At 40.6% G+C, this 21,350-nt stretch overlaps 3 protein-coding genes across 3 annotated transcripts; all 3 read right to left on the bottom strand.

Moving 5' to 3' along the window:
• Window positions 1-85: 85 nt before the first annotated feature.
• LOC147182348 (hsp90 co-chaperone Cdc37-like) lies at window positions 86-7,494 on the bottom strand. The gene is made up of 8 exons (XM_086071081.1): window positions 6,965-7,494; window positions 6,109-6,390; window positions 4,274-4,379; window positions 4,069-4,184; window positions 1,459-1,581; window positions 1,187-1,369; window positions 1,040-1,111; window positions 86-908 (listed from the first exon to the last, which is right to left on the bottom strand). The coding sequence occupies exons 1-8, from the start codon at window positions 7,070-7,072 to the stop codon at window positions 768-770; spliced, it is 1,131 nt and encodes a 376-aa protein (XP_085927207.1). The 5' UTR covers window positions 7,073-7,494; the 3' UTR covers window positions 86-767.
• A 143-nt stretch (window positions 7,495-7,637) lies between these two features.
• cmc4 (C-x(9)-C motif containing 4 homolog (S. cerevisiae)) lies at window positions 7,638-8,071 on the bottom strand. The gene is made up of 2 exons (XM_086071200.1): window positions 7,954-8,071; window positions 7,638-7,869 (listed from the first exon to the last, which is right to left on the bottom strand). Exons 1-2 carry the CDS (start codon window positions 8,009-8,011, stop codon window positions 7,733-7,735), a joined length of 195 nt encoding a protein of 64 aa, XP_085927326.1. The 5' UTR covers window positions 8,012-8,071; the 3' UTR covers window positions 7,638-7,732.
• Window positions 8,072-8,164: 93 nt separating this feature from the next.
• LOC147182346 (vascular cell adhesion protein 1-like) lies at window positions 8,165-20,076 on the bottom strand. The gene is made up of 10 exons (XM_086081322.1): window positions 19,723-20,076; window positions 18,515-18,787; window positions 18,092-18,430; window positions 17,068-17,319; window positions 15,769-15,917; window positions 12,914-12,980; window positions 12,527-12,604; window positions 11,438-11,704; window positions 10,189-10,521; window positions 8,165-9,007 (listed from the first exon to the last, which is right to left on the bottom strand). Exons 1-10 carry the CDS (start codon window positions 19,760-19,762, stop codon window positions 8,736-8,738), a joined length of 2,070 nt encoding a protein of 689 aa, XP_085937448.1. The 5' UTR covers window positions 19,763-20,076; the 3' UTR covers window positions 8,165-8,735.
• Between the last annotated feature and the right edge of the window lie 1,274 nt (window positions 20,077-21,350).

The following is a 21,350-nucleotide window of genomic DNA, read 5'->3' as shown; positions in this document are numbered from 1 at the left end:
TAAGCAGCATAGGCTTCATTGCTCGGCGATGGTAGATATTGGGTGATGTGCAACATACCCATAGTGTAGTAAATGAAGTGCTGTCTCCATGAATGAAAATGCTTTTATTGTTTGTGTGGGTTCTCTTTTCCCCACTCCGCTACGGGCTCGGCTTTCGCAAGTACAAGTCGCAGTTGTCAAGGCGCCGCCCCTGGTCATCGAAGCCAAGCTTGCCATTTGGCCCTGCGGTTTCTAGAGATGCTCATGTCTATCTTCAAGCAGGTTCATTTGAGCAATACAAGAAATGTTTGAAATGTTACTTAAAAATCACCTGCGCAGGTCATAAAACAAACTCATTCATTGAAGTTCAATTATTTCCTATGGGAAATTTAGTTTGTCATTTGGAAATGCTTTATAAATAAAACTAAACACCGGTCTCAAGAATTTGGGTAAACTGGTGGGACATACAACCAGACTACAGTGACTGCTCAAGTTATACATCTAAAGTCAAACAAACCAACGCGTTTGAAGGGAAAGTGAGAGTAAAAAATAAGTCGAGTGTACAGAAAACATTTTGTGTCCAAGTATTATGTCAAAGAAAAAGACCTCAAAAGACAAGCTGTGGTTATTTCCCAAGCATAATTCATCAATAATAAAGGACAGCCAATAAGCTCAATATGTGTGTCTAGCTCATTTTCTCACAAGGCAAGCTAGTCGCACACCTAATGGGGTTGCCGTGAGTTTGTAGCAGGTTACGTAAGTACATTCGCCAACGGCCTCCCTGTTGGTCAGTCCTTTTTTACTTCTTCCGGCTCTTCTTTAACATCCTCGTAAGTGGCGTCTTCCTCTTTCTCGTCCCCGTCGTCCGGCTTGGAGTTGGGGACCCAAAGGCCAGAGTCGATGCAGCGCTTCATGTGCACCTTGGCCTCCTGAATCCCAGCCCCCCACAAAAAATGGATACAAAACAAATAAAGCATGAGGAGTCCCTTCTTTCTAGCATGGGTGGACAGCTCACGCACCATCACCTGGTCCAATCAGGTACAACCAAAAAGTCGCTTACCGTTGGATCCATCTTGCTAATAGCATCTTGTAACATTTGGATATTCTTGTCATCAAAGCATTTCTGCATCTCCTGCAGTTGTAAAAAAAATAAAATAAGTGTGAGGCATTTCAAAGTCAGACCTTCATAGAATGCTAAAGGACTGACCTGTGGCAGACTCTCGTACACATCAACAGGATCGAGTCCCCCTGGTCCTAAGCGCTTCTGTCGCTCTTCTTCCTCGTACTCCTTCATGGCTTTCTCGATGCGGATCTTGGCCCTGCCGCGTACGCGCCCCCTAAAAGACTCCAGCTCGTCGTTGAACGCGTCCTGATACTGTTGATCTGACGTCTGTGGAACAACAGAGTGCCAAAGATTTTTTTTTTAATTTTAGACCCAAAATTATTTTCAGTAGCAGCTTGAGGAAAACAGCAGCCCACCTTGATCTTGGCAAAAAACTGACGAAAGCATCCTCGGGGGTCCACCTTGAGGCTTTTTGCCAACTCCAGAATAAACTGCATGACGATGGTCTGATGAGCCACTTGCTCCATCAACGCATGTTTCTATTGAAAGGAGCCAAAACAGATGTGTTGTTCTTTAAAGGACATTTGTGTGTCGGTAAATACTGTAGCCATAACAAAAGTATTGCAATTTATCGTGGTACAACAGTTTAGGATATCTGTTTCAGATTGAGGTTTGTTCCCCTGTCGGATTTTGCCAAAGTGCAAACCCTAAATTTGCTCACATTGGATGATTCTAATTAAAATGGACGACTTTCTGTTTTCAATTTTGGGCATAGGTCCTTAAGACTTTTTCCATGTGTCCTAGTATAGACATTGCCAGTGAATTTACAATTGATTGGTAAAACAGGTGCCAAGGGCGATTAATTTTCTCAAACTTTTCAGGGGGCAACACATTTTACTGGGGGAAATGGATTCCACATACAACGGTGCCTTGGGATCAGGCTTGGGGAGTAACGGAATACATGTACCGCCGTTACGTAATCAGATTTTTTTTATTTTATGTAACTGTATTCCGTTAGTTACAGGAAAAAACATGTAATCAGATTACAGGTACATTTATTAAAAATGGGGATTACTTCGAGGGATTACAATTTCTACGATGAGAGAGAGTGCAAAAGAGGGCGAGAGAGAGAGAGACAGTGCAAGAGAGAGACAGAGCGAGAGAGCGCGTGAACGCCCGCGCAAGTGGGACCGTTGCTATCTATCTATCCATCCAGCTATCCATCCATCCATCAAACTGTGAGGTGTGGTTGCTTTATGTTCGAAAACAGCATATAGCCTTCAATCAATCAATAAATCAATCAATAGCCTACATGCTTTTTAATTAATTAAGGGTTTTTGCTATTTGTAGGCTGCCCGGGTCCCTATCACCCGCAAATAGCAGGGGCACATTGTATAGAATATATATTGTGGTGATATTTATTTTTATTTTGTCTTCATGAGCATACTCAATATTGGAGTAATCCAAAAGTAATCCAGTTACATTACTTTGATATTATGGTACTTGGATTACGTTACTAACTACATTTTTTAGCAGGTAACTTGTAACTGTAACAGATTACATTTTAAAAGTAACCCTCCCAACCCTGCGTGGGATACAAGTTAGCAAAAATAAAAATGTTTTTAATAAGGAAAAACAGCACTCTATAATACTGTACTTTATGCAAACAGAGAAATAATTAAATAGATGGTAAAGAATTAAACAGTTTGAGCAGCAAACCTATTTCTTGTGCTGCGCCTTGGCCACCAAAGGCAGCACGATAGAGACAAAAACAAAGAATATGATTACTTCTTATTCTACTACAACTGTGACTTGGCAAGATGGTATAAGATTAGCCATTAGGATAAAGAATGTATTCATGAGTACTTTAAAACTACAAATGGCGACGCTAACCGTTAGCATATCAATGCCATTTTGCATTGTTTGTCATCATTGAGCAAAGCTGACTTCCCGAAGGCAAAGCTTGTGGTTGCATCACTGGTGTAGGGCTGAAACCTCCAAAAATAACATTTTGTAAATTTCATTTTTTCACAAATCTATAGCACTGGTCAGTCCACACGCATAGGATTTATTTATTATGATTATAATTATTTTTAACAAATTATTGACCTATTAAAAGTGTTAAAATTTGCTCCTCTCCCTTCTCCTTATGCTCCCTGCTGCCTTTGTCTCGTGTTGTCTCTTAATTTATTACTCCATTTCTTCCAAAAATCGAACCCTGGATTTGGACAGCAGGTCTCTCGACATAATTGACAAAAAAAGAAGAGCTGGTAGACGGGAGTCGGTTTGTCCCAAGGGGACGATTGCGGCTGCATGCACCTTGGATTCCTGGAACTAATGGAAGATAGTGTGCCTCTATCTATCCTGTCCATTGTGGAAGACATCTATGCTATTGGAATTCTGATAACAGCTATCCTGCTGCTGGAGTGGGCAGTTTCCTGTTTTATTGTAAAAGTCAGCCGACGGGAGCAGCTCTATTGGAAGTTAACAAGTTTCCGGTCTTCTGGATTCTGTCTTGAGACACTGCGCAAATGGTAAATAATGTGGAGATGTTGGAGTTTCATCTTGGAAAATTTGATTATTAAATTGGACTCATTATTGCCCTCCGAGCTCCAGCCAAAAACTCAAGGTCAACTGTTATTATTGTCAGCCTGTTCCCAAAACAAAACAAAACTTCTCTCGTGGAAGGGAGCTCCCACCTACCTAAATTGTGTGCCCTTCGACCGAAGACATCAACTGGGACACTTCCTTCAACGCCTTCTGCTCCTATATTTCTCCCCCCGTGAACTCCCAAGTTTGCAAACTCCCTTCATGCTAGGACGGCGTCAGAGACCAACAGCAAAGTAGCGACAAATGAATTGATACACCACCTGTATGGGCTTTATTGACTGATTTGCTTAACAGCATAATGCTTATTAGAAAGCTAAGCATTCCCTTTGATGTGCAAACATTTCCAGGCATATATCGCCAACCATCCATCCATAACATATAAATATAGCCGAGTTAAAAAAGCGGGAGCGCATTACCTCCTCCACTTCAAGGTCGATGCACATAATGACCAGGTAGTTGGCCGTCTCCTCGCACACCAGATGAGGGTTGTCAGACAAGTACTTCTGGCTGTCATCCCAGCGCCGTAGCATGCCTGACGGGGAAGACAACACGGCGGGAGGATTTAGCACACCTCTCAGCGGGAAGTACGCAACCAGCGGCGAGGCCGACGCCAATCCTCACCAAAGTGTTTGATTTGCTTCTCATGTTGCTCCACAAAGGTCTTGTGCTTCTTCTCTTTGTCCTCTTCAGACTCCTCTACTACTTCGGGTTTGAGGTTGACAACACTCTGCAAAAACAGACCCAAAAATATTTCAGGAAACCACAAACGTTTGGTTTTGAGAACTTGATCAGCCGCTGGTGGAAATTTCCAGTGAAAAGATGCATCACACTATTGCGTTATTTTATTTTATTTATTTATTTTTAAGTAGAGCTGGCCACAAGCAATGACAAGAGTTTTTGTGATTTTGCCTTCATGCACCACTACAATAGATTTTAAGTAAAACAATCAACATTTCATTGAGGACGCATAATTGTCCACAGCTGTAAATGTGAAAATTGTTTGTCTATACGTGGCCTAGCATTTGATGGCAAAAGTCAGCTGGGATAGGTGACAATAGAAAACAATAGCACAATAGAAAAAAGATTTTTAACACCATTTCCCGGGTTCAAAAGTATTTTAACTTTGAGATATTCTCCACAAAATGACTGTCACTCATAAACATAAATGTCGCTTTTTGTGAGAACTAACTTAAAATAAAAGTTCAACGACGACACTTCAATTGTTTTGTTGTTGTTGTCCTTAAGACTTATGCTACGGAGCGCTCTCCAATATTTCATTCGCTCTTCTGCCAATCTTACCGGACTGCCATAATACCCATGCCATGGAAAACCGCCACCATAATCCCTGCACCAAAACCCCCCAAACCCTCACTAATCACTTGGACTCCCCTGGTAACTTTGCCAGGATCCTCTTTTGGGCGACAGTTCCGGCCTCAACACGCTACAGAAACACCTACTGATTTTGCCCCCAAAGTCAATCACTCATATTAACCACAAATGAAGAAACGTGCAGAAGCAGCTAAATGGCTTATTTTAACATGTTCACGAATAAAATAAACGTGTCATTAGGGAATTGTCAGGCCAGAGTATGATATCAGAGACAATCCATTTGGATTAAATTCACCTTTATTAAAGGATAAAATGTTTGATACTTCATATGCATTTTACTTTAAATAAATATTGCTTCAATATTCTGTCGGTGACACTGAGCCGGAGGGGTAGAACATGCAGCTGAAAAATCAAACGTGCCTTGTATGCTATGTATAGCTATATCAATGACGCGTGTCAGCGCCATATATAGAGAGTTTGGCCAACTCGGTTTCTGCAGGGTAACAAGATGGCGTCCGTGTCATGTGACCAGCAGTTGACCCATCACAGCGTGTGATGGGTCAACTGCTGGTCACATGACATATGGATGCCATCTTGTTCCCCTGCTGAAACCGAGTTGGCCAAACTTTTTCTATGTATGGCTCTGACTCATGTGATACGCCAGCTCTCTCTAGTGGTATGCAAAACAATCCATGAATTAAATGTTCAAACTGCATAATACTACAACAGCTTCTTTCTTTTCTTTTTTTCACTCAGTAGAGTGCATTTGTTCATTTTCAGTTCTCTTGTCTTTAACTTATCAATAAAATATATCTGAATTTAATGTTGTGGAACAATTTGTTTTCAAATAATTGTTTAGGTACAATGTAAATCCAACTTTTATGTGCAATAAATTTGAATTGATTCAACCAGCACAGTTTTGTGCTTTTCTATAAGCGTTAATGATCAAACTGCAAAATGTTACAGTGGTTTACATTATTAATAAATACAAATTTTAAGAATAAAACCTCTGCTTCGTTGGTCTTTGTAGTAGTACGTGGACAACGAAGCATACTTTTTGACGTGACCCTTAATGTAAAAGGTTTGAGAACCACTGCAGTACATGTATTGGCCAAGGGTTGCCCCACCTTGCTGAAGCCTTCTTTGCTGAGCGTGTCCACGTTCCATGGCATCTTCTTCTCTTCCTGGGTGTGATCTTCAAGCTTCCTCTCCCAGTCGCGCTGCTCCTTCTTCAGTTTCTTCTCCTCCACCTGCGCTTTGCTCAGGTCGGGCTTGCTTTCGTCCGTTGTCGACAGGCTCAGCTCCTGGATTTTCTTTTGTACTTCTGACATCTTGCGGCGGCACTCCGTGAGTCCCTTGTTTAGGTCTTTTGTTTTGTGCTGGAATTCTTCCATTCGCTCCACACGGGCCTGGAAATGACACGTTCACTGTTGGCTTCAGGCTGGATTTACTACTTGTTAGTGACATTGTAAATCTGAGGCATAAGTAGCAGCATAATGAGAAAATACCTTGAATTAGACAAGAACAAAAATAAAATATGTAATGACAGTGGCCAGCGAAATAAAGACGAGTTTACCTTGTGCATGTAGTTTGTATCAACAGTGGAAACAGACATATTTTGTGTCAAATGAAATGCTCATAGAAATACACATCCACAAATAAATAAATACAATAAATAATGGTATCAAATCTGAATTTTGTCATGTGTTTTTGCTGCATTTACTGATATGAGAGTACCATACCAAGGCACCATCTAGTAATTTAAAATGTCCAATACTGCATAGTGATATACATATCTGGCAGAGTCTAACAAGACTGAGCATCGTCTGTTTACATTATAGCGATTATACTCTTGTGTGCTGAATGAATTCTCATCAAGTAGCACTTCGTGGATTGCAAAAATCCTCGCGACCTCACTAAAAGCCTAACTACTGATCTATTACTATTATTCCTTCACTGTCGTATCCTGGCATCAATCTGTACCTGATGTCTCCACCTAAAGAGACTCGGTGTGTCGATGTTTGGGTGGGTGTCATCTTCGTCGTCCGACACCTCAATGTGGTCCCACACGCTGTAGTCTATTCCGGACATGTTTGAAGAATCTCAAAGCAGGTAGCGTTAGCTTTGAGGGGCTAGTGGGATCCCGCTGAAACAGCGAAGGTCTGACGAATCTAAGTTGAACTGATAAGCATAAATCGAGGAAGATGCTAAACTCTGAAGCACGTTGGATTGCAAAGAGCCGTCGTTTTTGCCTCAACTAAATAGACAATTTAAAATACGAAGAAAAAGCTAACGTTAGCCTGCCTAGAATTTCTAGAAAGTACTGCTGTGCATTTCCCGTGTACGTCGTACGTCTTTACGTCACACCATGGCGCCCTTACGTGTTTAGCTCCTCCCGCTCATGAAACCCCCGCTGAGAATTGTATTTTACAATACAGTAATTCAGTGTTTTCTTAATAGCATAAAACATAAACAAGTTAAAATGGTAAATTATCGCAATGTAATAATTCATCTCATAGCTGCCCTTTGGTTCTGCTATACGTCGTGCGTCTAACGTCACGAGACGAGTTGGGTTGCTCCGCCCCTTAAAAAGGAAGATCTATTATAACATGTAATCGATTAATCTCATAATATGAATAAATCACATTGTAAACAATTATCTAATATATCAATATTTTATTGAATAAACCATAATCCAACCAATCATGCTTCCAGCCGTTGGTCCACATAAACAAGACATCAAGGTGGAGGCTACGTGCTGGGTTTCCTCTCCGTGTGTTCGGGGTCTTTAAAACCGGAGCAGCAGAGGGAGTTTGCGCCATGTATCCGGCAGCACCGCCGCATGTCATCGATCACATCCGTGCACAAGCTCTCCACATACTTGTTAGCTGCCCGAATAGAACCAAGTTAGCATTGTGCACACGTCGTTTGGAAACATGTCGTTTATAAGACGCATTTCGATCGCGATATACCTTGTAAACATGCCTGGATGGCACAAGCGTGCTTTTTGCAAGGGTCTTTTGCTGGCATTGCTGAGAGGAAACGTCTTCCGCATTCGCCTGTAATGTTTTGATCACGTGACGCACAGCGAGCCAATTGAGTTTCTTAGAAGTGTCACAGCGACATCGGTTGACTATTGATGGTATGGCAGTGTAGCAAGTTATTCGAGAGACATCGTCATAACACTTTTCGTTTTACTGTTTTATTGAACTTAATTTATTTACATGACATTCAACCAATTTATGTATTAAATTATACACACTGTACAGTGAATGGTTGTAAAATTCTGCAAAGAAAGCATATCATCTTTGCTTCTATTTTATTTTTAAATAAAATGTGTTGTCATGTGTTTTCTCCAAAGACTGACACATTTGTTTATTCATTCAAAATGATTAAAATGACAATATTTTTTTATTTTCCAGAAATTGTACAAATTGTAAGGATCCTAATTTGTGCCAATCGGTGGACTGCCCCAGTGACAAGCCATTTGACCATTGAAGGTAAACATTTAGCACTTTTTTTTCCTGGCAGTAGAAAATGGATGGATGGATAAATCCACATGTTGAATTTCTGATTTATAGATGCAACTGTGCAGACTGTTGTGGTAATGGAACATATCATGGCTAAGGACATCAGGAACTATTTGATGAAATATGCTAACTATACTGTACTAGACATCTATCTATATTAAAAAATATTCAGGACAAATCTAGCATAAATACTGAATGCGTTCTAAAAATGTCTGGTGGTTGGTTCACACCTTCTGTCTACCTTTGCTCTTGGCTTTGACAGTGAACTGCTTGCTCTTTTTCCCTAGCGCATTGGAGGCGGTGCAGGTGTAGGTTCCGGGCAGCAGCGAGGAGGAGGTAAGCACGGCTTCTTGGTCGTTCTCCTTTTTTTGCTCCAGCTCGGGTTGCCAACTGTAGACAGGTGCCGGGTTCCCTGCAGCGGTGCAGTTTAATGTTGTTTCACCACCTTCTGGCACCTCCACGCTTTCTGCCTCGGCACTTTGGAACGTCGGAGGAACTACAATGGGGGGATAATATGCATCAAATGTTTGACAGGAGGCGGGTCCATATTATGGAAAATTTAATGAATGTTAAATTAAAAAAAAAAAAAATCCAAGTGAATGTTTAGCTATCTGCCTATTTCTGAAAATGTGTCCATGAGGGATCTGTTCTGCACTTTAACTAAATTACGGCCATGGATATTTATGTTCGTCAACTACAAGTATTAAATTCACTCTTCTGTTTGACATGTTTCTACCCCCCCTTTTTTTTTTTTAAATATCAGAAACCAATGTTTTTGGTCAAACCAACCCATGCTCTACGACTGATTACTGAAGAACAGAAAAAGCTAGTAATTAATATTTTTTGGGCTGAAATATTTTTTCTTTTGGTAGGTTCTGTGTTATTGTCATAGAACATACTTTGCTTTGGGTCTTGACAGATTAGCCAAAATGCTCTAAAATGACTGGAAATGTAGGGAAATCTGCTTTGAAAACATCTGGTAGTGATTTGAGTCAAAACAATTGTAAAAGCAATGAAAGATAATTTTTTTTATTTAACGTAATGTTTAGACGAAAATAAATTAGATGAATATAATTATGAACACACCGTACAATTAAAAACAAAACATAACAAAGGGAATTTAAAATAAATTAATTAATCTGCACTTATTTTATACGATAACCATCTTCTGAGTTTCTTCACCCATGACTAGCCTGGCTGGGTGAAGATCAACATTAATTTTAAGCAACAGCTAGTTCCTGGTTCCTGGACGACAAAGTCTGAAACACAACATGCAGTGACACTGTCATGCAGAAACCCTCACATGGCCCATGAGGGTAAGCAGAGCTGCAATGATGTTTTTTAGCGGTTCACAGATTGGCTTTAGCGAAGAGTGTGATATTGTTAGTTAGTGCTGGTAACACGAATCGGCACAGCAGTTAATGAGGCAAGATGAGGGCTGGCTGGTTCAATTGCTGGACACAGAACCGCCCCCTTAAAACAGACTCATTTAATCAAAGCAAGAAATAGCGCGTACAGATTGTGTGAAAATAGTTTATCATTGGATTATTTTCACTGATATGTTATTAAAACACTTTTTAACTGTCTTATATGGGGGGGGGGGGGGGTAATACTGATGAGAATTAGATGCCAGGCCAGAAGAACCCCCCGCTGCTATTTTAGAGGATTTCAACTCACAGTACACAGATGCTCTCAGCGACTCAGAGGTAACAGTTGGGGGCGGTTGCGGTCCCTCCGGTCCGAGTTCCAGCTCGGCCACGCAGCTGTACAGAGCACCGTTGTCGGCCTCGGAGGGCGTGATGACAAGGATGGAGGAGACTTGCACCGGCGAGGGAGAAGTCAGGTCAGTAAAGGAGCGGTTGTACACCTCGTTGTGCCCCCTGTACCACTTCAAGTTGAGGTACTGAACGGGAGCGACGTTTTGGACCTCACACAGCAGCTGGTACTCCTTTCCTGCCACCATTGGTCCGGTATGATTCGCCACTGTGATAGTGACGCTGTCTGGGCTTTCTGTGAGAGAAAAAAAACACACATTTAAGAAATGCTTAACTACAAATGTGTAAGTTAAAAACAAATAAACAATAACCACAATAAATGTAATACAAATAAATATAACAATAAACACTAAAATATATACTGTACATTAAACTAAAAGCTAATAAACCAAGGAAAAATGCAAATGATGAGAATATGACAAATTAAAACAATAAAAAAAAAAAAAAGAAGAAAAATAACCCATTGTAACACAAGATGAAAACAGAATTAAACAATAATTTAAAAAAAATCTATAGAAAATGAATTATAGAGATAAAAAATAATACTAATTTTAATTGTAAAAACTAACTACTAGAATATGACATTAAAATGAAAAACAAAAAAAATGAAAATACATGGTAAAAATATGGTAAAAATAAGAAAACTTTTGAACAAATAAATTGTAACATAATAATAATAAAATAAAACACCACAAAAAACAAACAGAACTTAAACAAATTAAAAATATACTGAATTACTCTATATTTACAATAATACATTAGAATAATAAGAACAAATAAACAAACTAATAAATAAATAGGCATAATTATAAAACAAAAAAGTGTAAATTCTTAAAATAATTTAAAAGAAAGAAAGAAGGAAAAAAATTGGTTAAACAAGAAATGAAATGATCAAAAAAAAAATTTTTTTTAAACAAATATAGTATAGGACCAAAACAAAATTGTAAAAAATATATCAAAAAATAACAAATACATTTTTTTTTATAAAATGAACATAAATAATCAATTGCAAACAAAAATGAATATTTAAAAAGTAATACTGTAAAAACAAAAAAAGATGGCAAAGACGCCAAAATAATACCAAAGAAAATAGAGCGAACTATAGTCATGTGCACAGGGCTGATCTAAATGATGTCAAGTGTTGATCTCACTGAAGAGGACGAGGTTGAGCTTCTCCTCGCACTGGCGCGGCGTGGTGAAGAACACCCCATAGCAGATGGGCTCCTCGATCCAGTCGATGAGGCTGTCCACCTTCCATTGGACGCTCGGACCTTGCTGCGTGTGCGCGGCGCTGATGGCCGACTCCCAGCCCAGCACGCGCACCGGCCGGATGGCCTCGCAAATCACCGACACCGGCTCCCCGAAACCTACCACCACCCTGGCGGGCTTGAGGATGAGGGAGCAGCCGTCACCTGAAACTGATACAAAAAGCAGTCAACACAAATCCAAATAGCTCAGGGGGATCGTGAGCTTTTTGTTACATGTTTTGAATTAAAAAATAGCGCTCTTGTAAAATATAGACATAAAAGCACAATAAAATAGATTGTTGTGAAGTGTAGCTAAGCCAAAAGTAACACACACAGGAGCCTGTTTATGTGCATGTGCTTTTAAAAAGGACGGGGCCTAGTGAGTGACATCAGAAGATCTGATCCATTCTCCTTGCAAGTGTTTTTGTTTTGTGTTGGTGTGTTTCACTATTTGTCGTGTTCAATAAATGTCTGAAAGTGAATCAGTGTGTGGCTTTTTTTTAATCTCCCCTCAATGCTCCTTAAGAGTGTATTCATTTTGTTTTGTGTTTTTGTTCTTTTTAAGTTGTTTTGCTGTTTGCAGCTTGAAAAACTTGTAAGATCAGCCACTTGTAAATCAAGGTACCACTGTGTTTGTAACTTGTTCTAACAAATACACCACTTGAGAGTGCTGTTTCCACATTAAGTGATTTAAAGGGGTCACGAGTTACAGCAAAATGTGCCAATAGGGTAAAAAACACGAGTACACAAGGTCCAGAGGAATTTCACAACATGCCCCCAAAAAAAACACATTAAGCTAGAGGGGGATTTTGTGTAGACAATTTATGCTACAAAGTGAAGAGCAATCACCTCAATGACCTATTTAAGGCTGCAAAGATGCAGATGAAGAATGCACATAACCTTACGTAACACATCAGTTGACATCAACAATCATTACCGACTACCGTGCCACTAAACCCCGAAGCTGTATAAAAGGATAAAACAGCCTCCTACCTGAGCAAAACATGCACAGTGCCACAATCCACTGCAGAGGCACCACATTGGCCATGTTCACTTGATGGCGAAGGAGCCCTGGATAAGAAAAAACCCAAGTTACACAAGCTTGGCAAACTCTGCAGGGAACAATACTTGTTGGACACAAGGGCCCCCTTCATCCCAGCCGACTTCAGTGTGTGTGTGTGTGTGTGTGTGTGTGTGTGTGTGTGTGTGTGCGTGTGTGTGTGTGTGTGTGTGTGTGTGTAGTGGGGGGAGAGAAGGGAAGAATGGTGATTTGACAGGTGCAAGGAGATCCCCACTGCCTTGTCAAATTTTAGACATGAAGTTAATGCAGTTACAAAATGCTAGGCAGTCAAATCTTGAATTGAATATGGTTATTTTCACTTATATGTGCGTTCATGGCCTGCCAGGCCAGCCGGCGGGAGTGTTGCCGTTGTTTCCCAGGCTCACACTGTGATCAGAATGCTGCACGACTGCAGCGCCATTGGATGCTCTGTGTTGTATTTACAGTGTGCGCAGCTGCAAAACACAACAGAACAAGAAAAAAATGCAATGAAATGAGGTTGGTATCACTTCATTAATGCAAAATGGAACTTTTGAGCTCTGAAAACAAAGGAAGCATATAGTACAGTTATATTAAAAACAAAACAAAACACAGATTTCTTAAAGTAGTGTACTACCCGACAAACTTTTTCTTCTGTGAGGGCCACATACAAAAAAAAAGGAAGTATTCAAGGGCCAATTTGAAATGTTTTGACTAATCTATTAAAGACTGGTTTTATACAGTGGTGCCTTGAGATACACGTTTGATTTGTCCCGTGACCACGCTTGCAACTCAAAACCAATTTTCTTCATTTAAAATGAGCAGGATAAACCTCGCCAGGCTGTTGTGGACGGGAGCGGAATGTAAAGAACGAGGCAAATGAGCAGACTTTACCATCCACTTAATTAGTATGGCAGCCTCACAATGTGTGGGTGAATGAGAACAGCAGCCGGCCAAGAGGGGGCCGAAGAAGCAAAGTAAAGTCTGGCACGCATACAGTTAAAAACTAGCAAGTCAAATCTGTATTCTACTTAAAGGGGAAGTCTACCCCAAAATGTTCTTTACAATAATATGTTGTATGTGCCCCCTACTACTCTAAACAGAGTATTCTGAACAATGTTGCATGTGTGGAATATGAATTAAGCAGCACGATCCACCACTTTTATCCATCGCATGGGACGGCCATTTTGCCACTTGCTGTCGACTGAAAATGACATCACAGTTGCCCAGGGCTCAGGTAACGACTAAACACGGCTAAGCTTAAAACAAACAAACAGGGGAGCCGTGACTGTGATTGGTTGTTTCCTGAGCCCTGAGCAACTGTGATGTTATTCTCAGTCAACAGAAAGAGTCAAAAGGGCTGCCCCAGAGATTTCCACCGATATGAACCACTTGTGGTTCGGACCAATCACAGAGCGACATTGTATTTGGGGGCGGGATATGCAGCTGTGACGAACACAAGAAGCGCTGAAAGTGGGAAGAAACAAACCAAACATGGCGACCCCGGTGGACAAATGTGTGGATGCTGCAATTAATTCTGTTCTCGCTGAATTAGTCTCTTGTATCCGCATATCAACATTGCAAAACCGACAACATAAACTCAACTCCATGATATCAGCTAGTCACAACAGTCGCATGTCGGTGACGACATTTTCATCCTTTGCCATGATTGGTCACGATTCTACTTCGTCCAATCAGCTCAAAGTGTTGTACGGCATGCCCCGCCTTTCCCGAGCATATCAACGCGGAGCAGTCCCAGACCGATATTGTGGAGAACTCCCTCGAGTGAAGCCCAAATTTGCCAGGCTAGGATTTTGCTGCTTATCTTATATTCCACACACACAATAACATTTAACATTGTTAGCTGTAACACACGTGCAATATATATAAATATATATTCACTGAATGATAACACTCAAATAAGGTAAAACTACTCACCCTTTTAAGACACCAAACAAACACGCAATGGAGACAGAGGCAAACAGGAAGCATTCAGTGCACTACTGTACCCTAGTGGACTTTTTGGGTACTGCAGAGTTAAATAATCTGATCTGAGTAATATTTAACATTAACATCATTACTTTAAAATAAAGTGAAGCTATTGTTGTGTGAAAAAAGTACGGTAAAAAAACTAAAATAAAAACTAAAAACTCAACTTTTGAAGACAATGACATTTAGAGCAATACTATAGCATATGCCATTTTTTAAGTATTGCAGGGATTGATAAAATTATATTTTTATTGTAAGTGACATAAAGGGGACAGTGTATGAAATATCCAGATTGTACCAATAATTTGAGGGAGCTCTCACACAAGACACCTTGCTTGTTTGCCTTTATATCTCCCAAATATACAGTAAGTGTTTCCATCACAAATGAACCGCGCATGTTGATGTTCACGGATCGGTTTGTTAGAAACATCAGACATGCAGTTATGATACCAGACATTTTGTAATTGGGGCTTTCATAGCATATTAAACATAAAGGAAAAAGACCAAATGCTTTTTAATAAATACAAAAAAAAAGTGAGATCAGTACATACATAGTTGTACGCGACCCTTGTGAGGACAAGCGGTACAGAAAATGGATGGATGGAAGTACATACATATTATTTTGTTTTCCTTGCATGCTATCACATTTTTGAAGAGTGTGAAATTGATCGAAGCATTTGGCTTCATATTTTTATATCCGACTCCAGAGGAGTCAGTGCTTCACAAGTCCTGATCCTCACCGCACGTCACTGGCTTGCAGTGCAAAAATAAATCCAGTTTCACGGAAGGGGACGAGAACATATGCAAATCATCCAGTGATTAAAATAGCTTCACAGGCATATAAAAAGAGCAAACACAAATAGAAAATACACCACGCAAAATACAAACAATTACGGCGCACATACTGCAAAACCAGCAGCTATACTGTGTACAGCTGCACCTTAAAATGTGGACGTGCAATTTGGAATCCATAAATCGTTGTTAAGTAGCGAACAATGGACTTGACTTGCTCTCTTAGCAGCAAGTTTACAACTCTTATGCAAATTAGCTAAAAATAGGCATTTGTATCTAAGTACAGACACATACAGTACCTACACAACTCAGTCAAGCAAGTGGTGAAACAACAGCACATGCAGAGACACACTTTCATTGTGAAATTGTAGTTGGAGAAATGTATGGGAAAAAAAAAATCTAACAAGGCTCATACAGGACCTGACGTAGCGCGTCCAGGAAGATAGCTGCCCTTGTTGCAAGAAAATGTCCCTTGGGGAGTGACAAAAAAAAGCCCCAGAATGCCGAGCACGACTGCCAGGGCCACAAACACTCCGAGAACTGCCGCCAAGGTTGTTCGAGTCCCTGCGGGAGACGGGAGTTTTTGTTATTGTCTTGTCAAGAATTCTCACTTTGCGACGGTGTGGTCCCATAAATTTTCTGTCTGAGACACACCCCGCATGCCACAACGAGCATGATGATAAAAAACACAGCAATTGCAATCCCAGCAGTGGTCCCGGAGCGACTACCTGATGAGGGAGGGAAAACAGCAATAACCAGGTGAAAGTTACACAACATTGAGCCAGACTGGAAGGTGACTATTAGGGCCCGACCGATATGGAATGAAAGGCCGATTCTGGGGGGGAATTGATAACCGATTAATTGCCCGAATCGCCTGTTTTTGTCCCTTACTGCTTACTAGGGGTGTGCCCCAAAAATCGATTCTCATTTAGTACGATTCAGAATCGATTTTAAATGTCCCAAAATCGATTTTATTTAAATTATTTTATACTGTCTTGCCTTTCTTTGTGTGTGCCTTTAATTGGAGCGCTGTTCATGTTGTACCCGATTTGGCCACTAAGGAGCAGTGTGGTTCCACACTGTTAAGTTGCAGCCACATTAGAGTAGAAGGAAAAAGTCATGATCAAGTTACTACAATAAAAGTTGTTTTTTTGCAGAGTGGAGTCGTTCTTTTATAAATGTGCCGCGACTAGCGTGCTAATTAGCATTAGCGAATCAGACTGGAGTAGATCATTACAATTCCTTGCACATGTATAGATTGAATCAAAAATCGTTCTTAATCGAAAATCGCTTCTGAATCGGATCACAGACCCAAAAATCTGAATCAAATCGGGAGAAATTAAAAGATTCCCACCGCTACTGCTTACAACAACAATAACATGGATTATGCGCAAAAAACATTTTATTTGCTTTTCATTTGCTTACTTTTCAAAAGAAAATTTTTGCATGATGTCATTTGACGTTCAATCACATTTCTTCTACTCCATTATTTCTTTTGCCATGAAGTGATGACTGCAAGCACCTTTCTAAAGGCCTCGTTGCATGTCAAAAAAACATGTCCCCTTTTACAGAGTTACAGTTGCGTGTACAGAAACAGGAGCCAATGTCAAATGCCATGCAACTTTTTCACTTCCTGCCCATACCTAATGAAAAGCATTAAAGTCTAATATTTAAAAAATCGGTCAGGCCCGAGTGAAGATGCTGAAGAGCTTACTTGCAGCTTTGGTGACTGTGAAACGTTTGGTGGTGGTCCCCTCAGAATTAACGGCGGTGCACTCATAAGTGCCTGGATGCTTGAAAGAAGAGTCGAAAATAGCTTGCGTTCCATTAGGCACTTGGGATGTGTAAGGAATCTTCCAGCTGTATTCCGGCGCTGGGTTCCCTGAGGCGCTGCAATTTAAACTCATTCGGCTGCCAACGGGAAGTGTCACTGCCTCATCCTTTGGTTGGATGAAGGTCGGCGGGTCTGTTGACACAAGATTACATTTACAGTTACAGACGATATCCATTCCCAGCACACGTTAGCCCTGATTAGCTCCTATCTTGTCCTCTCCTTACAGTGTATAGCACTGCCTGGCTCACTGCTAAAATCCTGTCTCGTCTTGTACAATTTGCTCAAGTCCTGTGACTGTCCTATTTGCTACTTTACCCATTCAATTTTCTCCTGTCCTGTCTATTCCTATTTGCTAGCTCCTTGCATCCTGCACACTTCGCCCATCTGTCTCGTCCTGTTCTCGTTGCAACCGGTTGCATCCCTTCCTCACACGGCGTACCACTGCCTGACTGACTGCTCCTGTCCTGACCCATTTGCTCTTGTCCTTTGTGCTTCTGCCCTGTCCTATTTACTAGTTTCCACATCCGATGTGCTTCCGTCCTGTCTAATCCTGTCCTGTTTGCTACTTGCCACATCTTAGATGTGTGTGTCCTGTTCTGTCCTGTCCTATATGCTCCTGTCTTGTACTAATGGCTACTTTTCTTTTTTTATTCTATGCTCCAGCTATGCCTTGTTCTGTCCTATTTGCTACTTGCTGCATCCTTTTTACACAGGGTGTAGTGACTGCCTAGCCCTCAAATCCTGTCCTGCTGTCCTGTCCTGTTTACTCTTGTCCTAAATGCTCTCATCCTGTCCATTATTCGCCACATCCCTTCTCACAGGGTGTAGCACTGCATGGGACATTGCTCTTGTCCTGTCCTTTCCTTTTCTAGTTACTATCCTTCCTCACTAGCTGTAGACTTACAATGCACAATCAGCTCGAGTGGCTCCGACGATATCTCTGGAAGATTTGGCCCCAATGGACCAAAGTCCGTCCTTGCCACACAGCGGAAATGCTCTCCGTTATACTCTCTCTTGGCTAACAATGCGAGGCGAAGCGATCTGGAAACTGGCTCATCAGCGGCAATATCGTCTTGATTGTGGAACCACACTTTGTCCATGCGCTCATTGCGATAGAGCAATTCCAAAGAGACATTTTGTATTGGCGCAACCTGAATGACATCACACAGCATTATAAAGATGTCCCACTCCTTGAAGGGGCCAACATGATCTTCCAACGATATGGTCACATTGTCCGCCATTTCTGCAAGCAGAAGTAACAAAGTGAGGCACACAGGGACGTTGACGTCGATCTGGTGAAGGATCATCACGTCCACATAAAACTTACTGTAGACGGTAACGGGTAACACCTTAGTACACTGAGAACCGTTGAGATTGACAAAGCAGATGGGACCCACACGCCACTTTTGCAACGAATCTATTTGCAATGTGAGGTTGGTCACGCCCTTCACCAGTCCCGTTCCTCCGTATGGCGACTCCCAGCCCATTCCCTTTGCTTGATCGGATAAAGACTTGCATACCGCCGAGACGGAGCCGCCGAAAGGCACCACCACACGGGCAGGACTCATTTCCACTGGACAGGAGGTGCTCGCAGCCTTTGCTGGAAGAATACACACGCACAATGTGATCAAACATAATAGTTAAATATGCATTGTAAAAATGAAGAACTACACCTTTTCACTCCTCTTCTGCGTATCTTGGCAGCAGTGATGGGAAATAACAAAGCTATCTTTATTACTGTGTACATAAGTAAAATTTTCAGGTATCTGTGCTTTACTAAGTACAGCAGGTGATAAAATCATTGCGAATGTGCAGCCCTTTCTGGTGTGCACAACGGGGTTATAATAGTTTAGGGTTTTAGTTTATATTTTGTTTTTAAATCTACTGTAGTTAGTTTTCATTCGTTCTAGTCTCACCACAGTTTTATAAACCTTTCCTTTCATTTTAGCTGAAACTCTTCTATCACACGTGACACTTTTCTCCACCTGTTCCAGCCTGCCTGCACACGCTTCTTCACTTATTTTCCACACTCTCCATTGCTCTGGACTGTTGACCCTAAATACTTAAACTCCTCCATCTTCTTGGTCTCTTCTCTATACTATAATTTTAGTTTTCGTTAGTTTTAACATAAAATATAGTTTACATTCGTAGACATACTGTTGCCATTCACACGCTTTTGAGCAAATGAGAGTAAATTAAGACAATTATCATTTCAGTGTATATTATTTTTTTGACATTGTTTGTTTCTGATTAAAAACACGGTATATGCCTTGGCTGGATAAATGGTTGGAAAACACCATCTTTTTTGCCCTAAGGTGGGCGTGTACTTTAAACTTTAAATCACACACGGTTGATGACCACGAGTGCCACCACTACTGTTTTAACACACACAAAGTATTTCATAGATAGTGTGGATGCTTACACCGGTATTCAGTGCTCACAAAAAGTTCATAAAACAAGCAAGCGTTTACGACGCGGCTAAGCTATGCTAACATATGTGAATAAATACACAGGAAGGGGGGAAATAACTCTTACCTGCATACGTTACTAAGCAGCTGAACAGGATGACAATCATCGTCAATGCCACAAAACAGAGACTGTTAAGACTATATTATGTTTTTGTTTTGTTGTTGTTGTTTTTTAAAGATGGTAAAGGGGTTCCCTCGCCCTCGTAGGACAAAAAAAAAAGCACCAAAATAAAACTAGAGCTGAGAGCTGCGTTTAAGTGTTGTTCAGTAATGATACAACGCCAGGAGTAATCGGTAAGTACAGCCCGTGCCACAACACGTCAATTCACGGTGCGTCAATGTTAAAATTTGCGCAAAGTAATGTTTCGACAGATAAAAAAATCCGGCCAACCGCGTCATTGTGTCAACACGTCATGAGTGTACAAACTCCTCTGCAGCATTCCTCCCGATGACTCTGAAAGCAGCACGGGAAGGAGTTCAAGAACATGGGGATTCCCACAATCCAAAACAATCCTGGATCAAAAACATGGATTCTGATCATGTATTATAATAGTTATACGTCCAAGCACATTTTTATTGTTCTCTGTGTACCCCACATAGGGGAGAGTGGGATAAGTAGTAACAACTTTTACCTAAAGTGTCTTTTACGCAAGGGGATTACAGAAAACTCTCCAACTAAAATATGTTAAGGATGTTGTGCATCCCTGGGAGGAATCACTTTGCATCTTCAATAAAGTGTTTGAGAAATATAGCTTTAGAAAAAAAGTGGTTTTGTGGCACAGTTTGCCCCCAGTGCTTGTGCCATTAGTCAGAATTTAGTGGGGTAAATTGTGCCATTAAGTACTGAAGTAAAAAAGCAAATTTGAATCGAAAAAACGATAATGCTATATAACAGGAAGACAAATTCAATACAAAATTTGATCTGCAGGTTTCAGAGGCCTTTTCTTTCATTCTTTTTCTTTTCCTGTTCCGCTTTTTTATCTTCTTTCTTTGTTAGCCTTCCCTAACTCCATCTACTCAGGTGTGTCAGTTCTTTTTTTCCACTTTCTTTTTTTTTTAACAATTCTGTTCTCTCTTTCTGTGGATTTTGGCAAGGGAAAAATAACTTCTGAAGACACATAACCCAAGTGAGCATAACAACCAGATTTGTCACTTGGTGAGTGGTCGGGAGGGTAATTGAGCGTATGTTTTTCTTATCCCAGTTTTTTTTTTTTATGGCCATCCTGCAGATATTTATCTCCTTTCCAACCTGGCGTATGGTCTTCCCCTCTTTAACGGCTCTTTCCAATTCCTCAAGGTAAATTGAAACCCTCTCTGTCTTCCTCTTGTATCTGGTGGCATGATTAATTTTGGTCAAAAATTAAGAATGGCACGTACTTTTAGTGATCAAATGTAAGAATACAGTTTACAACAACAATAAAATATAATAAAGTAATATAGAGTAAATAATTATATTTTAGGGCACAAATTATCCCAAGCCCACCATTTTGAAACAAAAAAAAAAAGCATCCTCAGCTGTTTTGAGCCAGCATCATGCTAACCATATAGACTCATGATGTAGCTTACTAAAGCACTAAAACATGTATTTTCAAAGTTGTCTATAATCGTTAAAGCACAGCAAATAAAAAAAAACGTAATCATAGAAATTTTACTTTGGAGGCAAACTCCCCCCCCCCCCCCCCCACAACATATTTA

Source organism: Leptonotus elevatus, chromosome 1 (genome assembly GCF_054856555.1).
Source record: "Leptonotus elevatus isolate MCC_2025b chromosome 1, RoL_Lele_1.0, whole genome shotgun sequence".
In the NCBI taxonomy this organism is placed as follows: domain Eukaryota; kingdom Metazoa; phylum Chordata; class Actinopteri; order Syngnathiformes; family Syngnathidae; genus Leptonotus; species Leptonotus elevatus.
This window is presented reverse-complemented; position numbering and strand designations above follow the sequence as displayed.

Coding starts and splice junctions, on each gene's coding strand:
- LOC147182348 (XM_086071081.1), bottom strand. CDS start 7,072: ATGTCCGGAATAGACTACAGCGTGTGGGACCACATTGAGGTGTCGGAC. Junction 4,380..6,108: donor GCAAAGAAGGCTTCAGCAAG/GTGGGGCAACCC, acceptor CTGTTTTTGCAG/AGTGTTGTCAACCTCAAACC. Junction 1,582..4,068: donor TCGACCTTGAAGTGGAGGAG/GTAATGCGCTCC, acceptor TCCTTTCAATAG/AAACATGCGTTGATGGAGCA.
- cmc4 (XM_086071200.1), bottom strand. CDS start 8,011: ATGCCAGCAAAAGACCCTTGCAAAAAGCACGCTTGTGCCATCCAGGCA. Junction 7,870..7,953: donor CATCCAGGCATGTTTACAAG/GTATATCGCGAT, acceptor CTATTCGGGCAG/CTAACAAGTATGTGGAGAGC.
- LOC147182346 (XM_086081322.1), bottom strand. CDS start 19,762: ATGATTGTCATCCTGTTCAGCTGCTTAGTAACGTATGCAG. Junction 18,431..18,514: donor GTTACCCGTTACCGTCTACA/GTAAGTTTTATG, acceptor TTCTGCTTGCAG/AAATGGCGGACAATGTGACC. Junction 17,320..18,091: donor ACTCGAGCTGATTGTGCATT/GTAAGTCTACAG, acceptor TTGTGTCAACAG/ACCCGCCGACCTTCATCCAA.